Source organism: Oncorhynchus nerka, linkage group LG14, assembly GCF_034236695.1.
Source record: "Oncorhynchus nerka isolate Pitt River linkage group LG14, Oner_Uvic_2.0, whole genome shotgun sequence".
Taxonomy (NCBI): Eukaryota; Metazoa; Chordata; class Actinopteri; order Salmoniformes; family Salmonidae; genus Oncorhynchus; species Oncorhynchus nerka.
In genome coordinates, this window is record NC_088409.1 from 13826491 (window position 1) to 13842710 (window position 16220).

A 16220-nucleotide genomic window follows, 5' to 3' on the forward strand; every position below is an offset into this window, starting at 1 on the left:
ATGACGCCATGTTAGCGCTGGTCCACGGCAAAACTAGCCATATGTAACACCCTGGACCAGAGCTACACCCACCATATGTAACACCCTGGACCAGAGCTACACCTGCCATATGTAACACCCTGGACCAGAGCTACACCCACCATATGTAACACCCTGGACCAGAGCTACACCCGCCATATGTAACACCCTGGACCAGAGCTACACCCACCATATGTAACACCCTGGACCAGAGCTACACCCGCCATATGTAACACCCTGGACCAGAGATACACCTGCCATGTGTAACACCCTGGACCAGAGCTACACCTGCCATATGTAACACCCTGGACCAGAGATACACCTGCCATATGTAACACACTGGACCAGAGATACACCTGCCATGTGTAACACCCTGGACCAGAGCTACACCTGCCATATGTAACACCCTGGACCAGAGCTACACCCGCCATATGTAACACCCTGGACCAGAGCTACACCCGCCATATGTAACACCCTGGACCAGAGCTACACCTGCCATATGTAACACCCTGGACCAGAGCTACACCAGCCATATGGAACGGCCTGGACCAGAGCTATGCCAGCCATATGTAACACCCTGGGCCAGAGCTATGCCAGCCATATCTAACACCCTGGACCAGAGCTATGCCAGCCATATGTAACGCCCTGGGCCAAAGCTATGCCAGCCATATCTAACACCCTGGACCAGAGCTATTCCAGCCATATGTAACGCCCTGGGCCAAAGCTATGCCAGCCATATGTAACACCCTGGGCCAGAGCTATGCCAGCCATATGTAACGGCCTGGACCAGAGCTATGCCAGCCATATGTAACGCCCTGGGCCAAAGCTATGCCAGCCATATCTAACACCCTGGACCAGAGCTATTCCAGCCATATGTAGCGCCCTGGGCCAAAGCTATGCCAGCCATATGTAACACCCTGGGCCAGAGCTATGCCAGCCATATGTAACGGCCTGGACCAGAGATATGCCAGTCACATGTGACGCCCTGGACCAGAGCTATGCCAGCCATATGTAACACCCTGGGCCAGAGCTATGCCAGCATGTGTAACACCCGGGACCAGAGCTAAAGCCACATAAGAGGAAAAGCTGTCCGAAGACGATGCCATGCAGAGAGCTGAAGCCAATTACCTCATCTAATTAACTACACACTGAAACACATCAGTGTTTATGCCATTATGTGAATGTCACAATCGTCTTGTTAATGTGTGACATGATGGAATTGACATTTGGTCCCAAGCCCCCTGGGAGTGATACAGGGTTGTGTGTGTGTGAGCTTCCTGTGTCTGTTGTAGAAGTCAGCCACACCTCAGTGTGGTGTCAGGACCAGCCCAGTGTTGTCTGCTGCTAGGTAAGTCATGGCTGCCTGACTGAGTGTTGGGGGCTGGAAGCTGGGCCTCACTAATACACTGGAGGTATATGGGACTTATGAGGAAGGAGGGAGCACAGACCCCACACTGTGACAACATATGAGCACACAAACAAGTGTACACACACACACACACGTTGTGCAGCAGGCTACTTTAGGTTAGATAGCCTGATACAACACCCTCCAACACTCTGGGGGGTCTGGCAGCTGGGGGGGGCACTGTTCGCTCAGGCTATTCCTGGTCTCTGGATAGTGGGTGTGTGTGTGTGTGTGTGTGTGTGTGTGTGCAGCCCTTCCTCCTCCTCCTGATGCAGCTGGTCTATGTGAGCGTCCAGACAGGTTTTATGGTCATTCCCTCCCAGCAGACCACAACCCCCAACACCAAGGTTCCAGGTCAACTGAAGGCTCTTTCAGTCTGCACACTAACCCAATTAAAGGACAACGTGATTCCTGCTTCTCTTCGATACAGGAAAAGAAGCCGGATGTGGTGTTGTGTTGACATGTCTTTTCTACTCTGCACATTGGCATTGCACAGCATCTCTGATCATTCACCCTTTCAGGTAGAATTAAACACTTTGGCCATAGAATGATAACATGGATGAATAGATAATAAATCATTACACCGTAATAAACTGCACGGTTGGTAAAGAAAGGTGGTCAGTCGTTTTCAGAAACTGAAGCTGACAGTTCTTATATCAACCACTAGATGGCAGGCTTGATCATAGAAACAGCACTTTCATTGAGTCTCAGTAGAAACTCTGTATATATTTCTTCCAGCCCTCCAGTCTGAACGCATGAGGACCTTCCCCATTGACTACTGCATTGTATTCACCACAACAAGAGACTGATGTGAAACACTGCAAAGTTGAATTATTTTGGCCAGTGACGCTCCGCAAATACATCCGTCATTAAATCACTAAGAAAGTGAATGGATGATGGAGGTACAAACTATGTAGTGGGTTACACAGCCTTCAATTACAACATATTGGAGAGATGATTTAAATGGCTGATTACACATCAACAATGTAACAATGTTTAATCCATTAATGGATTCATATTTTAGGCCACTCCACACAATCGCTCTTTAATTCCCCACACCTGGCATACAAACACCCTCCTACACCTCGCTAGCTGACAAGCCTCGGAAATTGGGCTCCCACCACACGTCCTCACCTGGTCTGAATGGAGTGGAGGACCTGCCGTTTCCTGAGAACACACATCCCCATTAAGGCCATGCCTGGCTAGGTGAGAGGAACACCTAGCCAAGAACACTCAAAACCTTTCCATTGTGACACAACTAATCCCCATCACACAGAGGCCAGAGAGAGAGAGAGAGAGAGAGAGAGAGAGAGAGAGAGGCCAGGAGAGAGAGAGAGAGGCCAGAGAGAGAGAGAGAGAGAGGCCAGAGAGAGAGAGAGAGAGAGAGGCCAGAGAGAGAGAGAGAGAGAGAGGCCAGAGAGAGAGAGAGAGAGAGAGGCCAGAGAGAGAGAGAGAGAGAGAGAGAGAGAGAGAGGCCACAGAGAGACAGAGAGAGGCCAGAGAGAGAGAGAGAGAGAGAGAGGCCAGAGAGAGAGAGAGAGGCTGCATCCTTTAAGGCACCTTATTCCCTACATAGTACACTGCTTGTCACCAAAGCCCTATGGATCAGTAGTGTCCTATGGGTCCTGGTCAAACGTAGTGCACATGTAGGTAATAAGGTGACATTTGGGACACAGCCAGAGAGAGGGCCCAGACCCAGGCCCACCTCAGCCTGCCGTTCAGGCTACAGGCTACGGGCCAGCCCCTGCCATATGAAATGTCTACTCCTCAGAGGGTCCAGCAATAACTGACCACTTTAGGTGGTCTGTCTGGTCTGGTGCAGCCATTCATAGAGACCTTTAGAAATACCAATCTAAATAGAATCTAGTAACACTTGGCATAAGAAGGCAAACCAACTGCAAACCAACTAGGTAATATAACATGTTTTAACTCTTATTTTATTCATGCTTATCAACTGCTTAGGATTTTTTGCAAACTATTTGCTATGTCATGGAACATGTCAAGCCATTGTGGAAGATATGAATGATTGAATAAGTGCATCATGTGTGTATATAGCTCTTCTTCACAACGAGTAGCCCGTAGCCCGCGTCGAGCAGGACCCGCCTCGAGCAGGACCCGCCTCGAGCAGGACCCGCCTCGAGCAGGACCCGCCTCGAGCAGGACCCGCGTCGAGCAGGACCCGCCTCGAGCAGGACCCGCGTCGAGCAGGACCCGCGTCGAGCAGGACCCGCGTCGAGCAGCCGTAAGCCTGTGAAAAGGAGATCATCCTAAACCTCTAAGGACTGCTGATGATCCCTGTCTGGAGGTGAGAGTGAGGATGAGGAGGGTTGGTTCCTACAGCCCAGACCGACCTTGCTGAGGATGTAGATGGCGTCTCCCCGTCTGAAGGACAGTTCATCTGGTTGATCTCCTGTACAGTCCCATATCCCCTGATAGTAGTTCTGGTAGTCTGTGATCTTATTCACTAGATAGACAGAGAGAGATTATAGGGGAGATGGATCAATCAAAATGTTCCCCAGTGTCTACAGTACATGGGTGGTTATTGTGATGTCAGTGTGTAACCTACTCAGGTGGTAGAGAGCTAACAAGAGGTCTTCCTCTGACAGAACAATAAACTAGTCATCTCTCCCTCCCTGTCGCCCTCTCTGAGGTGGTAGAGAGCTAACAAGAGGTCTTCCTCTGACAGAACAATAGACTAGTCATCTCTCCCTCCCTGTCGCCCTCTCCTCCTCTATGTTCTGTGCCCAGATATCTGACTGATAACTTTCCCCATGTTAGAGATGCACACAATCACAGCACCAGATCAGGTGTTGCTGATGTGTGCTTATACAGGTTCAGGAGTAATGCTGGGAAAGAGACTCTGTGGTATACTGGAGCCTCAGAGCAGAATGTGTTGCCTCTGCTCATAAAGACCAGGTCCTCTCTGGGCAGATGTAAAAATGACCTCAGAGCAGAATGTGTTGCCTCTGCTCATAAAGACCAGGTCCTCTCTGGGCAGATGTAAAAATGACCTCAGAGCAGAATGTGTTGCCTCTGCTCATAAAGACCAGGTCCTCTCTGGGCAGATGTAAAAATGACCTCAGAGCAGAATGTGTTGCCTCTGCTCATAAAGACCAGGTCCTCTCTGGGCAGATGTAAAAATGACCTCAGAGCAGAATGTGTTGCCTCTGCTCATAAAGACCAGGTCCTCTCTGGGCAGATGTAAAAATGACCTCAGAGCAGAATGTGTTGCCTCTGCTCATAAAGACCAGGTCCTCTCTGGGCAGCTGTAAAAATGACCTCAGAGCAGAATGTGTTGCCTCTGCTCATAAAGACCAGGTCCTCTCTGGGCAGATGTAAAAATGACCTCAGAGCAGAATGTGTTGCCTCTGCTCATAAAGACCAGGTCCTCTCTGGGCAGATGTAAAAATGACCTCAGAGCAGAATGTGTTGCCTCTGCTCATAAAGACCAGGTCCTCTCTGGGCAGCTGTAAAAATGACATTTGACTGTATCTTACAACTGCAATGATAACATATATGTTCTTCTTCTGTGTTTTATCTTCCTGTCATACGGTGTTCAACCTGTTGGATGTTGCCCAGCCATCTTATCTCAGGGGGACCACAATGGAAATAAGTCCCAGACTCTGTGTTATCCTCCAGGATTTTACTAATGTGCATGTATGGATTTTCAAGATTTATGTGGGCTTGTTTTTTTAATGATCTAATGAATAAACTAAACGTCTCTGTTTTCCCCTATGAAATGTACAGGGGATTGAGCCTCTATAGCTTGTATACATGGTAACACAACACTCAGAACATCTCTTGTGTGAGTGGTTAAACGTAGCTTCCAGTTTGTTTGTACTGACGTTATGCAAAGGCATGTGGTTAAATGCAGAACTAGTAGGATCTAACTGAAATGTGTTTATTTCAAGAACAGTGTGAAATGCCTCCGAGTTGCTTTTTCACAGGGACTTCCTGTCCATGTCATCATGACTTCCCTTTCACAGTGTCTCAGAAGGCCTTCTCTCTAAACTGGCATCTGCAAAGATCTGAACCACTCTGAAGTCTGTGTTTGGTGAGGTTAAAGGATGAGAGGTGGGGGGGTGCAGGCAGGTCTCTCTCTCCACTTACCTGCAGCTGTAGTGGGTGGGGTGGGTTTGCTGTGTGGCGTGGGTGGTTCCACCTTGGGCTTTGGAGGAGCGGACATGTCCTCCTCTGTTGGGAGAGATAAAGAGAGAGAGAGATAAATCCTAATGAATGACATCACATGAACATGGGGGACTTGATCCCAGATCAGCACTTCTACTCTGAGACTATGTAAATGGCCCCAGGACAGAGAGAGGGTCAGATGTGGGTCTGGACAACGTGAGGGATGTAAATGGCCCCAGGACAGAGAGGGTCAGATGTGGGTCTGGACAACGTGAGGGATGTAAATGGCCCCAGGACAGAGAGAGGGTCAGATGTGGGTATGGATAACGTGAGGGATGTAAATGGCCCCAGGACAGAGAGAGGGTCAGATGTGGGTATGGATAACGTGAGGGATGTAAATGGCCCCAGGACAGAGAGAGGGTCAGATGTGGGTATGGACAACGTGAGGGATGTAAATGGCCCCAGGACAGAGAGAGGGTCAGATGTGGGTCTGGATAACGTGAGGGCTGTAAATGGCCCCAGGACAGAGAGAGGGTCAGATGTGGGTCTGGATAACGTGAGGGATGTAAATGGCCCCAGGACAGAGAGAGGGTCAGATGTGGATCTGAACAACGTGAGTAATGCAAAGCCCCAGCTAGTCAGCCACACCTGTTGTTTAACATGCTTGTAACATAGAAGTTACACAAGCTGCAACACAAGCTGCAAGAACAAGGCTGTGTCCCAAATGACACCCAATTCCCTTTATAGTGCACTACTTTTGACAGAGTGTGTATGTACGTACACACACACACACACACACACACACACACACAGTTTGGCATCACTTAGAAATGTCCTTGTTTTTGCCCATTAAAATAACACCAAAATGATCAGAAATACAGTGTAGACATTGTTAATGTTGTAAATTACTATTGTAGCTGGAAACGGCTGATTTTTTATGTAATATCTACATAGGCCCATTATCAGCAACCATCACTCCTGTGTTCCAATGGCACAATGTGTTAGCTAATCCAAGTTTATCATTTTAAAAGGCTAATTGATCATTAGAAAACCCTTTTGCAATTATGTTAGCACAGCTGAAAACTGTTGTTCTGATTAAAGAAACAATAAAACTGGCCTTCTTTAAACTAGTTGAGTATCTGGAGCATCAGCATTTGTGGGTTCGATTACAGGCTCAAAATGGACAGAAACAAATAACTTTCTTCTGAAACTCGTCAGTCTATACTTGTTCTGAAAATGAAGGCTATTCCATGTGAGATATTGCCAAGGAACTCGTACAACGCTGTGTACTACTCCCTTCACAGAACAGTGCAAACTGTCTCTAACCAGAATAGAAAGAGGAGTTGGAGGCCCCGGTGCACAACTGAGCAAGAGGACAAGTACATTAGTGTGTCTAGTTTGAGAAACAGACGCCTCACAAGTCCTCAACTGGCAGCTTCATTAAATAGTATCCGCAAAACACCAGTCTCAACGTCAACAGTGAAGAGGCGACTCCAGGATGCTGTCCTTCTAGGGAGAGTTACAAAGAAGAAGCCATATCTCAGACTGGCCAATAGAAAGAAAAGATTAAGATGGGCAAAAGAACACAGACACTGGACAGAGGAAGTCTGCCTAGAAGGCCAGCATCCCGGAGTCACCTCTTCACTGTTGACATTGAGACTGGTGTCAATGCCATTGGAACACAGGAGTGATGGTTGCTGATAATGGGCCTCTGTACCATATTCTATTTTTAGATTTTTTTTTTAATCAGTTGTTTCCAGCTACAATAGTAATTTACAACATTAACAATGTCTACACTGTATTGCTGGTCAATTTGATGTTATTTTAATGGACAATATTTTTACATTTTCTTTCAAAAACAGGACATTTCTAAGTTGACCCCAAACTTTTGAACGGTTGTGTGTGTGAGTGAGTGATAGAGAGAAGTAAACAGTAGTTAGTATTTACACCTCAATTCATTCACAGCTATGTGTTTATGTTAACGAGAGCGAGCAGAGAGAGGAGAAATGTACCGTCAACATCCACCCTGCCTAGCTGAGTCCCAAATGGCCTGCTATTCCCTTTATGAGGCACTACTTTTCCATACGGGTCCATTGGCCTCTGGTCAAGAGTAGTGCACTAGAAAGGGAAAAGGGTACCATTTGGGTCTCCTCCCCCATTTATCCCATAATAAGGATAGTAGTAATAACATGACAGAGCCAGAGCATAGAGGATGTGTCAATCAGGAAGCATCCAATCAAACAGTCCTCTAGAGGAACAGGATTCTTGGTTACATTCTCTGACAGAGTACACAGTGTGTGTGTGTGTGTGAGAGTGAGAGTGAGAGTGAGAGAGAGAGAGAGAGAAATGGCAGACCTGGGAGTTCTTCGTAGATGTCATCGTCAATAGGCGCCGCCTCGACAGCGCCAATGTCATCGTACATCTCTTGATCCTCCTCGTCCAATGGAATGACCCCTGACATGTCTGCAAACACACACAGCCACCCACACACACACACAGCCTCAGATTAAATAAGGAAATTAGTCTATACTTGTTACTATTAAAATATTCATAAAAGACTTGACATGAAAAGTACATTAGATAAAATATGAGGTCTAATGGTGAGTATTACAAACCTCTCAACACAAAATCTATCTGCTCCACCCATTCCTCTGCCTCTTTCTGAGATGACGCACAGAACTGAGAGAGCAGGAGAGAGAGAGACAGAGAGAGAGAGAGACAGAGAGAGAGAGAGAGAGAGACAGAGAGAGACACAGAGACACAGAGAGAGAGACAGAGAGAGAGACAGAGAGAGAGAGACACAGAGAGAGACACACAGAGAGACACACAGAGAGAGAGAGAGAGAGAGAGACAGAGAGAGACAGAGAGACAGAGAGAAGAAAACGACAGTAAGTAGTTGCCCCTAAATTAATTAACATAAACAAATAGCACTGTATTTATGCATTAGCTAAACTTTCCTCAAGGAAGGAAAAAACTAGCTAAGAAACCTGCATATGTATGTGAGAAATACTTGACCAAAACTCTAAATGTGTGTGTTTTGCATCATCATTATGATGTGGTCAGTGGCACTTTGCTTCTTGAAAGTCCAATCTTTTGAAAAATTCACTGCTGACATGCAAAACATTTTGGGACTGTATCAACAGCGGACTAATACAAAAATAAAAAATATAGTTTGAATGGATTTTCCCTTTAAGGCATAAATCATAGTTGACAGACACGAGGTAGTCCGGCGTCCCATTGGGACAAAGCTACGTGGCTCTGAGACCATCTGCAGGGGAACAGGGGAACGTACTGCCTGAACACCTCTCCACAATCCCCAACCAACGTGACTCCTGTTCATTTCAATGTGTTGACAGTTGGAGAAATTGCTTGAGCTGAGCAGAGAACTCAACAAGTATGAAAGCCAAAGGTCCAATATTGCAGAACACTGCTGTGTGGACGTGTCCACGTTTTGGACTATGATCCAGGTTTAAAGGGACGGTATACCAGACAGATAAATCTTAGTCTTGGACTAAAAATCTATTTCAATGAGATTCTATATATTCTCCAGGACTCGGGTGAATCGGTGTCCGGGAAACCGTCCTATAGTGGTTTCAGAAATGTTACATGGACAGACTGCAATGATTAGCGTATGGTATGCCCCTAAGTGTCATCAAGAGACGAGCTCTCTCACCTGATATACTCGCTTGTCAGAGGAAGAAATTTCAAAGCAGCAATCTTTCTTGGAATCTTTTCGCAGGGTGTTATTCATCTTGACACTGTAGCCATCAATTGCAAACTCACCCTTCTGCTGCTTGTCTGTCAGAGGAGAGAGAGAGAGAGAGAAACACAACTACAACAACAAGTCATGATTACTAGAGTAACATCACTGTTTGGCTAGAAATTATATATATTCAATCAAAAACTATGAAAATATCAAATATACATTCCCATAACACCTCAAACTACAGTGGTCTGGGAAGTCATGAATGTTGAATACCTTTCTCACTGCTGTAGTAGTAGAATGTCTGGTTGAATACCTTTCTCACTGCTGTAGTAGTAGAATGTCTGGTTGAATACCTTTCTCACTGCCGTAGTAGTAGAATGTCTGGTTGAATACCTTTCTCACTGCTGTAGTAGTAGAATGTCTGGTTGAATACCTTTCTCACTGCCGTAGTAGTAGAATGTCTGGTTGAATACCTTTCTCACTGCCGTAGTAGTAGAATGTCTGGTTGAATACCTTTCTCACTGCCGTAGTAGTAGAATGTCTGGTTGAATACCTTTCTCACTGCTGTAGTAGTAGAATGTCTGGTTGAATACCTTTCTCACTGCCGTAGTAGTAGAATGTCTGGTTGAATACCTTTCTCACTGCCGTAGTAGTAGAATGTCTGGTTGAATACCTTTCTCACTGCCGTAGTAGTAGAATGTCTGGTTGAATACCTTTCTCACTGCCGTAGTAGTAGAATGTCTGGTTGAATACCTTTCTCACTGCCGTAGTAGTAGAATGTCTGGTTGAATACCTTTCTCACTGCCGTAGTAGTAGAATGTCTGGTTGAATACCTTTCTCACTGCCGTAGTAGTAGAATGTCTGGTTGAATACCTTTCTCACTGCCGTAGTAGTAGAATGTCTGGTTGAATACCTTTCTCACTGCCGTAGTAGTAGAATGTCTGGTTGAATACCTTTCTCACTACCGTAGTAGTAGAATGTCTGGTTGAATACCTTTCTCACTACCGTAGTAGTAGAATGTCTGGTTGAATACCTTTCTCACTACCGTAGTAGTAGAATGTCTGGTTGAATACCTTTCTCACTACCGTAGTAGTAGAATGTCTGGTTGAATACCTTTCTCACTACCGTAGTAGTAGAATGTCTGGTTGAATACCTTTCTCACTACCGTAGTAGTAGAATGTCTGGTTGAATACCTTTCTCACTACCGTAGTAGTAGAATGTCTGGTTGAATACCTTTCTCACTGCCGTAGTAGTAGAATGTCTGGTTGAATACCTTTCTCACTGCCGTAGTAGTAGAATGTCTGGTTGAATATCTTTCTCACTACCGTAGTAGTAGAATGTCTGGTTGAATACCTTTCTCACTGCCGTAGTAGTAGAATGTCTGGTTGAATACCTTTCTCACTGCCGTAGTAGTAGAATGTCTGGTTGAATACCTTTCTCACTACCGTAGTAGTAGAATGTCTGGTTGAATACCTTTCTCACTGCCGTAGTAGTAGAATGTCTGGTTGCTCAAAGCGCACCATCTCTTCTGCCACTCTGTGCCAAAGAAGCTGTGATCTGTGGAAGACAATGGGAACATCATCATCAACAGTCATACAATCCAGAATCTGGAGACTCATAAACAGTGTTGTTTCCCCAAATGTCCCAGAGTGTGTTGTGTATGTTAGTAAAGACACCAATGTCGTATATAAACAATATATGTGTATATATTTTAATATATGCATGTCAATGGAAGAACCCCACCCTTCCTGCGTTTCTCCAGGTGTCCGGCCTTGAAGACAGACTGGAGGTCCTGAGCCGCCACGGCTAGAGACTGCTGAGCACCTATAGGCAGAGAGACAACGATGCAAGTCTATCAGCCTTCTATAGCAACCTTCTTTACGTTCTCATCATTTAGATCAATGACTATGGCTAAGCTGATTGGACAACTGTTACTTTGGAAAAACAGGAAATAGTACAGTTTTGCTTTGTCTTTTCTTGCTCCCGAAAACCAAGACGACCTACTACACAGCCCCCGACTCTAATGAATCTCACAGTGAAAATGCACCCGTACAATGTCCAAAAAGAGGGTAACACACATCTTTGCTTATTTGGTTTGTCATCAATTGGGTCGATATAGAAGTTAAGCATCTCTTAGTGCAGAAGAGAACAATATTTTGCAGCCAACTAGTGCAACTTCAATGCAAATGTTCAACTCTCTGTGTCAAAGTTGCTCCGAGTGAAAGAGGGGCCATAAAACTGGCAGCTGTTTAAAGGCCAATAAAACCCAGACCCCTTACCCTTTCACAAGGTTTATCTTGATACTCTATTAACAAAAAGCAAATACACAAACGCTGTGTAGGTTACTGTTATGGGAGAAAGACTACTGTATACTGTAGACTACTGCATGCCTTTTCTTGGACTGTAGTAGAAATGTAAAGTGGTAACTGTAAACCTCTCGACTGCCACTCTGCGAGGTTCCAGGATGTGAGTAATAAACTATGCTCTCTCTGTCATGAGGGGCCAACCCACAGCTGTGCCCTTCAAATTGCTTCCAAAGTCAGTTGCCAAGTTACAACTGGAATGTCAGTGGTCTCACAATTTCCTTCACTTCAGCTTTCTCTCTCGCTCACACACAGACTTGGTGAGAGAGAGAGATAACCACAAACACTACATGGACAAAAGTATGTAGACACCTGCTCATCAAACATCTCATTCCAAAAACATGGCATTAATATGGAGTTGGCCCCACTTTGACTGCTATACCAGCCTCCACTCTTCTGGGAAGGCTTACCACTAGATGTTGGAACATTGCTGCAGGGACTTGCTTCCATTCAGCCACAAGAACATTAGTGAGGTCGGGCACTGATGTTGAAGAATTAGTCCTGGCTCGCAGTCGGTGTTCCAATTAATCCCAAAGGTGTTCGATGAGCTTGAGGTCAGGGCTCTGTGCAGGCCAGCCAAGTTCTTCCACACAGATCTCGACAAACCATTTCTGTATGGACCTCACTTTGTGCACGGGGGCATTGTCATGCTGAAACAGGAAAGGGTCTCCCCAAACTGTTGCTACAAAGTTGGAAGCACAGAAATGTCTAGAATGTCTCAACCAGCTTCATGAGGTAGTCACCTGGAATGCATTTCAACAAGTGCTCAGCATGTGTGTGAACTCCACCAAGTTTGTTGGAAAAGCATTCCAGGTGAAGCTGGTTGAGATAATGCCAAGAGTGTGCAAAGCTGTAATCAAGGCAAAGGGTGGCTACTTTGAAGAATCTCAAATATATTTTGATTTGTTGAACACTTTTTTGGTCACTACATGATTCTATGTGTGTTATTTCATAGTTTAGATGTCTTCACTATTCTTTTATAATGTAGAAAATAGTAAAAAATAAAGAAAAACCCTTGAATGAGTAGCTGTGTTCAAACTTTTGACTGGTACAGTATGTATGTATGTACGTTTGTAGATTGTATCAGAGTCTGGGTCCATTCCATTTCAATTCAGGATATAAACTGAAATTCTAGCTCATTCCAATTGTTTTCTTACAGAGAAGCATGAATTCCAATTTTAATTCTTTGAATCCAACTCTGGTCAACGCCCTCGTGCTGACCCTGGTCTAAAGCCCTCGTGCTGACCCTGGTCTAAAGCCCTCGTGCTGACCCTGGTCTAAAGGCCTCGTGCTGACCCTGGTCTAAAGCCCTCGTGCTGACCCTGGTCTAAAGCCCTCGTGCTGACCCTGGTCTAAAGGCCTCGTGCTGACCCTGGTCTAAAGGCCTCGTGCTGACCCTGGTCTAAAGCCCTCGTGCTGGCCCTGGTCTAAAGCCCTCGTGCTGGCCCTGGTCTAAAGCCCTCGTGCTGACCCTGGTCTAAAGCCCTCGTGCTGACCCTGGTCTAAAGCCCTCGTGCTGACCCTGGTCTAAAGCCCTCGTGCTGACCCTGGTCTAAAGACCTCGTGCTGACCCTGGTCTACGCCCTCGTGCTGACCCTGGTTTACGCCCTCGTGCTGACCCTGGTCTAAACCCTCGTGCTGACCCTGGTATAAACCCTCGTGCTGACCCTGGTATAAACCCTCGTGCTGACCCTGGTATAAACCCTCGTGCTGACCCTGGTATAAACCCTCGTGTTGACCCTGGTATAAACCCTCGTGTTGACCCTGGTATAAACCCTCGTGTTGACCCTGGTATAAACCCTCGTGTTGACCCTGGTATAAACCCTCGTGATGTCCCTGGTATAAACCCTCGTGTTAACCCTGGTATAAACCCTCGTGTTAACCCTGGTATACACCCTCGTGTTAACCCTGGTACACACCCTCGTGTTAACCCTGGTACACACCCAAGTGTTTGTGACGTACCTTCACAGGTCTCATCCTCCTTATCTGTGCGTTCTGAATGCAGTGACCCTCCATCATTGTTGCTGTCCTCCACTTCATCCTCTTCCGAGTCCTCTGCATCTCCTGGTTCAAAACGGTAGTTGTTGATGTATTACAGTAAGACCCATGCACGTCCCAAATGGACATCTATTCTCTACAAACACTCAAACTGGACACTTATCTCAATCTCTTCATTCAAAGACTCAATCACGGACACTCTTACTGACAGTTGTGGCTGCTTTGTGTGATGTACTATTGTCTCTACCTTCTTGCCCTTAATGCTAATGTTTGTAACATGTTTTGTGCTGCTACCATGTTGTGTTGCTACCATGTTGTTGTTATGTTGCCACCATGCTGTGTTGCTACCATGCTGTGTTGCTACCATGCTGTTGTTATGTTGTGTTGCTACCATGCTGTGTTGCTACCATGTTGTTGTTATGTTGTGTTGCTACCATGCTGTGTTGTCATGTAATTGCTGCCTTGCTATGTTGTTGTCTTAGGTCTCTCTTTATGTCGTGTTGTGTGTTTTGTTCTATATGTATATCTTATTTATTTGACATTTTTAATCCCAGCCCCCGTCCCTGCAGGAGGCCTTTTGCCTTCTGGTAGGCCGTCATTGTAAATAAGAATTTGTTCTTAACTTACTTGCCTAGTTAAATAATGGTTACATAAATACAATTAAAATATATAGCACTACATTTGACCAGGGCCCATAGGGGGGTATAATCTGTGGAACTGGAACTGGAATCCGCTCCAAAACCTTCATAAATATCAAAGTTGCCAACAAACAACACATACAAAGTTGTTTAGAGGCAGAATAAGATACCGGGTAGGAATGGGCTATTTCATTAAGTTTTTCAATCACCACGTTTATTCCTGAAAAATGTCTGTCCTCACTCTGGTAGCCTATGGACAAACATTAAGAATAAGCTATGTGGTGAGTTGATGCCTATTCGGCAGCTAGTTAGCTACGTGGTGAGTTGATGCCTATTCGGCAGCTAGTTAGCTAGGTGGTGAGTTGATGCCTATTCGGCAGCTAGTTAGCTAGGTGGTGAGTTGATGCCTATTCGGCAGCTAGTTAGCTACGTGGTGAGTTGATGCCTATTCGGCAGCTAGTTAGCTACGTGGTGAGTTGATGCCTATTCGCAGCAGCTGGTGTTGAGCTATTCGGCGTGTTGAGAGTTGATGCCTATTCGTTAGCAACTAGTTAGCTACGTGGTGAGTTGATGCCTATTCGGCAGCTAGTTAGCTAGGTGGTGAGTTGATGCCTATTCGGCAGCTAGTTAGCTAGGTGGTGAGTTGATGCCTATTCGGCAGCTAGTTAGCTAGGTGGTGAGTTGATGCCTATTCGGCAGCTAGTTAGCTATTTGACTTGATCATGTTACTTTGTACACGTTGTTTGTTGGCAACCTTGTACTTACAAAGTTTTTGGAACGGATTCCTGTTGGAACTTTCCACAAATTATACCCACCCGGAGTAAGGTGCCTTTTTTTAACACATCAAGCACACTGAGTAAAAACATACGATTCTCGTTGAACTCTTGAGGGTATCTGTAAGACACAAGAAGGAAGAAGGAAATGATATATCGCCATAGTACAACTGCAAAACAGCTATAGACAGAGTTGTATTATTTAACTAAGAAACTGTTGCAAAACCACAAAGTATTTATGATAGGTCCTGCTGGAGTCTAAACATACCCAGATTTGACCTCTTTGATCCGCTTTATGAAGGCTTCTCTTTTCTCCTTTGCCTTCTTACTCAAATTCTCTCCTTTCAGACCATCGAAGAGGAAATCTTCAAGATCTTAAAAGGGAAAGAAATGTGAAGGCATCAAAGTTTCAGGTCGTGATCACAATAATCAACCAGAATCATGCAGCCCATTCCCAAATATTTAATAGAGTTCTCAACTATACTCTAAATATTAAAAAGAAATCCCCGTTTTTATGATACATTTCTAACTTTTACACATGACAAAAAAAGGTCCATTTTTATCCAACTTTTACACATGAAAATGGTGTCCTTTTTTGATTTGGTATAATTGCTTTGGAGCGATAACCAAACACTTCGGATGCAAACGTGCGTACAATAGGTTGCCTGCCTACTCATTTCAATACTGCCAACTAATAAAGGAATCATATTAGTTACAACTCAATTGTGCACCTGTTTGTTTATGGCAATCGTCTCAATGGTGGGAAGAACTCTACCATCCATATTGCAGTGAGACAGACACTTGCTTCCTCTTTTTCAAAACAGTTATAAAATGTTTCTGGAAAACTTTACGTTTGACAACGATAGGATAGAAATCCATTACACTAACACGTCGATTAATAATATATAATATAAATACCTGAAATAAGCGTCGTTAACTCCTCCGGAATTGACCGCATAGCTTTACAAAGTCAAAAATCCAGCCAGGGTAGACTGAGAAACTCAGTTAATACGGAAGCTCTGGTGGGCTGAGAGATACGGAAGTTACCGTATAAATTCACTAATCAAATACAATGACCACTGGCTACAGTGCAGTGACACTATTCAAATATAGACCGCGGACCGTATCCGTCCTTTCTTGACGCACCTGCACCGCCATCGCCATCGCCATCGCGTTTAACCTGCCCGCGCG

General features: G+C 45.2%; 1 protein-coding gene across 4 annotated transcripts in view; it reads right to left on the reverse strand.

Annotated features, from left to right (window-relative positions):
- skap2 (src kinase associated phosphoprotein 2) overlaps positions 1-16083 on the reverse strand; it is a 24724-nt gene extending 8641 nt beyond the window's left edge. For all 4 annotated transcript variants that reach the window (XM_065027461.1, XM_065027462.1, XM_065027463.1 and 1 more), the window contains exons 1-11: positions 15948-16083; positions 15298-15403; positions 15125-15150; positions 13583-13684; positions 11001-11081; positions 10731-10814; positions 9225-9349; positions 8167-8230; positions 7907-8014; positions 5534-5617; positions 3775-3887 (exon numbers count right to left, since the gene is read on the reverse strand). In XM_065027461.1, coding sequence (XP_064883533.1) covers positions 3775-3887; positions 5534-5617; positions 7907-8014; positions 8167-8230; positions 9225-9349; positions 10731-10814; positions 11001-11081; positions 13583-13684; positions 15125-15150; positions 15298-15403; positions 15948-15987 — 933 coding nt within the window. In that variant the 5' untranslated portion in view covers positions 15988-16083. The remainder of the gene's footprint in view (positions 1-3774; positions 3888-5533; positions 5618-7906; positions 8015-8166; positions 8231-9224; positions 9350-10730; positions 10815-11000; positions 11082-13582; positions 13685-15124; positions 15151-15297; positions 15404-15947) is intronic.
- Between the last annotated feature and the right edge of the window lie 137 nt (positions 16084-16220).